Here is a 7,305-nt window from a genome sequence, read left to right as displayed (position 1 = left end):
AATTTAAAGATAAAATATCGTGAAATCTCGCACTTTCGCGAAAAGTCAACTTAGCATTCTCGGCTACCGTTTCTAAAACGTAGCTCAACATTCACGGCATCAAAGGAGTTTCCTACCGTAACAAATATATTTTCGACATTTTGGGCTGCTTATCCAAAAACGCAGGCCGCACTGTGCATAAGGAAGCTTGTGTATCCATCGGTACCTGGTACACCGAAAGCATACATCTTTCGACATAGTAAGGCTGCCGGAGTCTCAATCCCGCGCAATCCCGTTTCAAACACATTGCTATAGGAGCTTTGTAGTTGCTAACTATTTCGCTACAGGAGCGTTGTTGTTAGCGGTTCTTTCATATCAGGTCACCTTGCAAGGCAAAGTTATTTGATATTGCGAGCACATACAGTACATACAAGGTAGTCTCACACTACTTCTCTTGCAAGCGTTGTTGTTATTGTTGGCAGTATTTCAAAGCCAAGCCGCTATAGTAGAATTGGGCTCGCAAAAGGTCCCGCCAAACAAAATATACTTAGAGCTAAATTTTGTACAGCCCATAAATCTGAGAAGCGGGCAATAGATTTGCTATCTCATAACCATGCCCAATTTGGAGCAACTTAAACAGCAGCGCGCTAATCTGCGTCGAAACATATCGCGCATTCGCAATTCTGTCGACACAAAACTTGCAATTTCATCCGCTGAATTGAATTGTCGTTTGGCTATATTAGAGGCCTACTTTAAGCAAGTTATGACAGTTCAGACCGAAATTGAGCAGCTGGATCCAGACGAAGCAGAGCGTGAGACCAGAGGAGAAATAGAAGATACGTACGTCGCTATCAAGGTGTGCATTAATGAGCAGCTAGGTTCAGATGCCCACAATTTGACTGTTGCTGACTCAGTTCATTGCGCTTCTCACTCAACTTCTATGAAGCTGCCACGTCTGTCACTACCAGTTTTTGATGGAAAATACTCCGACTATAAAAACTTTATAACATCGTTTAAGTTAGTCGTTGATAAGCAGTCTACTTTGTCATCCATCGAAAAGTTCAATCAACTAATCAATTGCTTACGTGGCCCGGCCTTAGAAACTGTCAAGGCTTTTCAAATCACTTCGGAAAATTATTCAAAGGCGCTGGAACGCCTCAAGGCCCGCTACGATAATCCAACGCTCATATTCTTGGACAACATAAATTCGCTTTTTACTTTACCTAGTGTTTCAAGGTCAAATGCGAAACAGCTTCGTAGCCTGATCGACAACTCATCAACCTTGTACAATTCATTGTTGTCACTGGGTAATGCATCGCAAATTGCTGAGGCTATGCTCATCTCCATCGTTATGGAAAGGGTGGATCAAGACACCAAAAAGAAATGGAATGAGCATTTGAACTTCAGCGATCTTCCTACATGGACATCCTGCGTTTCGGTTGTCGAACGACATTGCCAATTCTTGGAGTCAATAAGTAAGCCCGGTACCGATAGTAGCGCGAGTCAGCAAGCTATTGGTAAGCCACGAAACCAAAAACACCAGCGCCAAGGGTTGACTTTCAACTGCACATCTCAAACGTGTCATTCATGCGCTAGCACGGAGCACAGAACTTACAGGTGTCCTCAAATCGTTGGTGCTACACTCAATCAGCGTTACGACATCACTAAGCGACTGGGACTTTGTCTCAATTGCTTGGGCAAGGGTCATCAGGCTGCGAAATGCCCATCCACACACAGGTGTCGATCGTGTTCTCGCTCCCATCATACACTATTGCATCGTGATTCAGCTGGTATGTCTTCGTCTTCACCGCAGTCAACTCCGCAACTCCCTGAAGTACCACAGAAGAACTCAGAAGCATCTGTTCACACTCACACCGGCTTGAATCGAATAATTTTAGCCACAGCTTTGGTTCTGGTCAAGGATGCGTCAGGCTGTTATAAAATTGGGTGCGCTCCTAGACTCTTGTTCACAAGTCAATTTCGTATCGGATCAATTCGCACAGGCTCTCCGATTACCTCGCAAACGAAGCCATATGGAAATTCGCAGCATTGGAGAATCCCAGACTCAGATAAAACATCGAACGTCTACAACAATCAAGTCACGTTTTGGAGAATTCGAACTACCGCTAGATTTCTGTGTTACTTCGAATATTGCATATCATCCAGACACAGAAATTGATATCTCATCATGGAAGCTGCCTCAAAATACTCCGTTGGCCGACGAAGGGTTCAACAAAGCTCGTCCTATTGATTTGCTGTTAGGGACAGAAGCATTTTTCGACATCTTATCCATTGGCCAAATCAGGCTTGGTGTAAATATGCCAGTGTTGCAGAAGACGCTCCTTGGATGGGTAGTTTCGGGCCGTTGCCAAACCGGCTCCACCACATCATACAGTTACTCGATTTCCATGGACGAAGTCATCAACAACAACATAGAACGCCTGTGGCGCATTGAAGAGGTTAACACTTCTGTTGACATTTACACTCCAGAGCAGCGCAGTTGTGAAGAGGCTTTCAAAAACACCGTTCGCCGACAACCTGATGGCCGAGTGGTAGTTCGCCTCCCATTCAAAGATGATCCTGGTCTGTTAGGTCACTCGTATGAAATTGCCCGTAAACGTTTTGAAGCTCTTGAGCGCCGCTTGAGCCGCACATCAGATGTGAAAAGGCAATACGCAGATTTTATGTTAGAGTACGAACAGTTGGGCCATATGAGCTTGGTGACAACACCGAAGTTGGATGTCCCACATTTTTACATACCGCACCACTGCGTACTCAAGCCGAACAGTACCACTACGAAATTAAGAGTGGTTTTCGATGCCTCTTGTCAGACAACGACACAAAGGTCTCTGAACGATTTACTAATGGTCGGACCGACCATACAGCCCGACTTGTACACGTTACTTCTACGCTTCCGTACATATCGTTATGCAATTACCGCCGATGTCGTCAAGATGTTCAGACAGATTCTTGTCGACCCCCATGATCGCAAGTTTCAATATATACTTTGGAGAAGTACACCCGATCAACCATTACGCACATTTGAACTGAATACAGTCACTTATGGGACTGCTACCGCGCCATATCTCGCTATACGTAGCATGCAATACTTAGCTGAGCAATGCATGGACGAGTTCAAGGTAGGAGCCGAGGCTATAAAATCATCCTTCTACGTTGATGATTTCATTTGTGGAGCTAACACGTTGGAATGCCTTTATCAAATCAAAACGGAGGTAATTGAGATACTTCGTCGTGGTAGATTTGAGCTAGCGAAATGGCACTCGAACTATAGCGAGTTTGTTAATGACTGTACCATTAAAGATCTTAACTTAGAAGACGATTCAGTAACCAGCACTCTGGGCTTAAGGTGGGATCAACGAGAAGACGTCTTTTATGTTTGCATTTGTACTCAAGCGCACATCACATGCTGTCACGAAGCGGTCTATACTATCAATTGCTTCGTCTCTCTTTGACCCGTTGGGCTTGGTGTCACCTATCATCATACTTGCAAAAATACTTATACAAGAGCTTTGGTTGCTAAAATTACAGTGGGATGAGTCAGTTCCGCACAACATTCACACCGCATGGACATCGTTCCTCTCATCGCTTTCATCGTTGGAATCGCTAACTATACCGCGCTATTGCCTTCAACCCAGCGTTCAGAGCCTTCAGTTGCACGGCTTCTGTGATGCCTCAATTAGGGCTTATGGATGCTGTATATATGCACGCACAGTTGACTCTAGCGGTGAAGTCAAGGTCACGTTGATTACATCCAAGTCGAGAGTCGCCCCAACGAGGAAACTGTCATTGCCCAAATTGGAATTATGCGGTGCTCATTTGCTGTCACAACTTTACGCTAAAATAAAGGTGAATTTCGGCGATACCCAATATACAACGTATCTATGGAGCGATTCACAAATCGTTCTACACTGGATTCAACAGCATTCCGCCGCACTATCTACGTTCGTAGGAAATCGTATTTCTGAAATACAACAAAAAACATCTTGTTGCGAATGGAAATACGTTTCAACGCACTATAATCCAGCTGATCTGCTTTCCAGGGGGTGCTCAGTGAGTGAGCTGCAGTAGTCCATATGGTTCGAAGGGCCGGAATACCTGCAACGCCACCAAGACGAGTGGCCGACGCACCATCGAGGTGATATTGATCAAGATATAGTGAACTTAGAGAAACGTAAATCGGCTTTCGCTATTGTTAATGCCACTAACGACCTACTCGAAGCAGTGTATAAAATTAGCTCGCACAGCCGATGCTTGCAAATCGTAGCCTGGATGTTTAGGTTCAGCAACTTAAGTAGAAAATTGGGTTCGTTCGATACATTGTCGCCGTCACCACAAGAGCTGTTACATGCTTTGCATTGCATCATTTGGAACCTGCAAATAAGGCACTATTCCGATGACATCAAAGCACTTCGCAAAGGCCAACAGGTCTGTAGTAATCTTAAATCTTTAAATCCTTTTTTGCAGAGAACTCACGGGTTCATGCTGATGAAAGTTGGAGGTCGATTGGAGATGGCAAATATTCTGTATACACAGAAGCACCCGATACTACTTCCAGGCAAGGATGACTTTGTCCGCCAGTACGTGCAGTTCGTTCATCGCCAAAATTACCATGCGGGTCCAAAGGCATTAGTTGCACTCATACGCCTACGCTTTTGGATCATCAATGCACGGGATTTAGCTCGCCGTGTCGTCCGATCTTGCGTGCACTGCGTTCGTTATCGGCCAAAGCTGGAAGGGCAAATAATGGGTCAGCTTCCCGTCGAACGACTTACCCCATCAAGACCATTTGCAAGATGCGGAGTGGATTTCTGCGGTCCAGTCAATACGTACCTACGCCTTCGAGGCAAGGTTCCCTACAAAAGCTACATCGCAATTTTCGTGTGCTTCGCGACGAAGGCAGTGCACGTTGAAGTTGTGTCAGACTTGTCGTCCGATGCATTTATCGCCGCCCTGAAACGGTTGGTAGCCAGGCGTGGACTACCGTCCGATATCTTCTGCGATAATGCTACCAATTTCGTTGGAGCCAGCAACCAATTAGAGGCCCTCAAGCAATTTTTGTTTAAGGATGACACAATCAAATCGATCAACAAATTTTGTGTACGTGAGTTCATCAACTTCCATTTCATCCCTCCCAGAGCCCCCCATTTCGGCGGCTTGTGGGAGGCTGCAGTTAAGAGCGTCAAGGGACTAATCAACCGCACTCTTATGAACGCTCGTTTAACATTCGAGGAGCTTACAACTGTCACAGCTGAGGTGGCGGCGATTCTGAATTCTCGCCCTTTGTCACCACTCTCTTCAGACCCGAATGACCTAGCCGCACTCACCCCGGGCCACTTCCTCATTGGCGACTCATTACGTGCATTGCCCGAGACACCCGTCACAGAGCTGGGTAAGTTAGAACGATGGCGAAGAACGGGCGCGATCAAACAACAACTTTGGCGTCGATGGTCGCTGGAGTATATCAATGAGCTGCAGGTGCGTAGTAACTGGACCAAGCCATCCCCAAATGTGTGTGTGGGAGCGATGGTTATCGTGCATGACGACAATTTACCACCGCAGTGTTGGATGCTAGGTCGTATCGAAAGAGTCATACGTGGAGAGGACGATCGAGTGCGCGTGGCTGATGTTCGCACTGCAAAGGGAGTTATCCGCCGCCCCATACATAAGATAGCGCTATTACCAGTTACTTGAAAGTTCTACGTACTTTCAACGGGGCCGGGATGTTGGGTCAGATGCACATTATTTAGGTCATATCAACATTGTCTAACTTACATTTATAAGGGTTAAGGTTATATGTATATCTAGCTCTTGCTGAAAAAGCATTGTTAACTTAAGGTTTAATATTTTGCTCTTATACGTGTACTCCCGCTACCTGTCATTGTGGTTTCTTCTTTTGCCCTTTTTTCGCAAACTGATGGAGAGAAAAATAAAGTTTTTGGGCTGTGTAGTTGAACAGCGAGACAACACGCGTGTTTTATTTGCGATTTTCACCCCCGCAATTTTTTATTTAATCAAGAAAACGCTCTTGATACTTCAACATCAAAGTACAAGCAATGCAATGTCCAAGCTAGTGCTACTCCACTGTAGATGTGTATATGAATGTATGCATGTATGCGTGTAAAAAATGTCAATTCCAGTTGGTTTTTAACACATTTTAGCGGACATAGTTTTTTTGGTTTCAGCTGGTTCCAACTGTTAATGAAGCACAATTTTTATGGTTAATCTTGATGAAAGTTACATGTATCGTCGAGAACATGGTTACATGTAGAATTTTAAATTAATTAATATTCTTCTCCATATAAAATGTACGAGTATGGCTTTATTAAATGTAAACTTATGCGAAAACCTAAATGTTTCGTCAACCAAGGGTTAATTTTGGTGGCGTCATGGCAATTCGCAGAAATTTAATAATTTGTTTGTGGTTGGCGGACGGCGAGGGGAAGACGAAAGCAGAACAATCGTACATATTTATGCACATATTTACATTTATAAATGCACACATATTTATGCGTTTGTCTTCTTGGACGAATGAAAAATCATATATGTAGTGATTTAGAGATTGCCGCTTTAGTAATGTGCCGTAGCGTGTGCGCTAGAGGCGATGCAACTTTTTGGCGTCTCGCCGTTTGTCTTGGTTCAAATCCCGGACGGACCAAGTAATAAATTTTATTTTTTTTTTTTTAATTGTCATATCCATATTCGATTTTAAATTTTACTATTAGCTTTATTTAAACTAATATAAATGTATATGTAGGTACAAACGCATGCATAATTTCACATAATCGCTCAAATTTGCCAAAAGTTACTGAAAGCTTTATTGTAAATGTTTTCACTAAAATATTAGTTATTGGAATTAAAATTTTATGCGAATCCAATTTTTATTCCCATTTTTAGAAAGCGCAAGTATGTATATGTTCGTGCCACAAAAATTATTTCATAAGTAGTTAATTTTAAACACAAATATGTGTGTACACTGGCAAAGTGAGTGCATCCTGTTTTTTGTTTAATATTTGCAATGTTTTTAAGTTAAACTTTTATGTTATTTTCGACGGGAATTGCGGTTTTATGCATATAGAAAGTGTAATTTGTAAAAAATAGCGCAAATTTTTTTTTATTTGTTTGCAAACGGTCATGCGCATTTTATTCTACAAGAAATTTTTATTTGGTAAAAAGTGCAAAAAGCCGTCAGCAATAAATAATCATTAAAAATCAACCGGATTTTTTAGCCGCTTAAAACTTGATCTTGTTCCACTAGAATTAAAAAACCGATCTATCTGCGTACTCAAAATTTTTCTAAAAACTCAG

General features: G+C 43.0%; 1 protein-coding gene across 1 annotated transcript; it reads left to right on the top strand.

Annotated features, from left to right (window-relative positions):
- Window positions 1-592: 592 nt before the first annotated feature.
- Window positions 593-5,389, top strand: LOC118755858 (the record flags this gene model as incomplete). Its single annotated transcript, XM_036490667.1, has 3 exons — window positions 593-1,888; window positions 1,983-3,346; window positions 5,136-5,389. Coding segments are annotated over exons 1-3 (2,914 nt in total), but the record flags the coding sequence as incomplete, so codon positions are not given.
- Window positions 5,390-7,305: the final 1,916 nt, after the last annotated feature.

This window comes from Rhagoletis pomonella, unplaced genomic scaffold (genome assembly GCF_013731165.1).
Source record: "Rhagoletis pomonella isolate Grant_MI unplaced genomic scaffold, Rhpom_1.0 Rhpom_scaffold_07664, whole genome shotgun sequence".
Taxonomy (NCBI): Eukaryota; Metazoa; Arthropoda; class Insecta; order Diptera; family Tephritidae; genus Rhagoletis; species Rhagoletis pomonella.
Note: the sequence above shows the minus strand (reverse complement) of the source record. Positions and strands in the feature narration are given on the sequence as shown.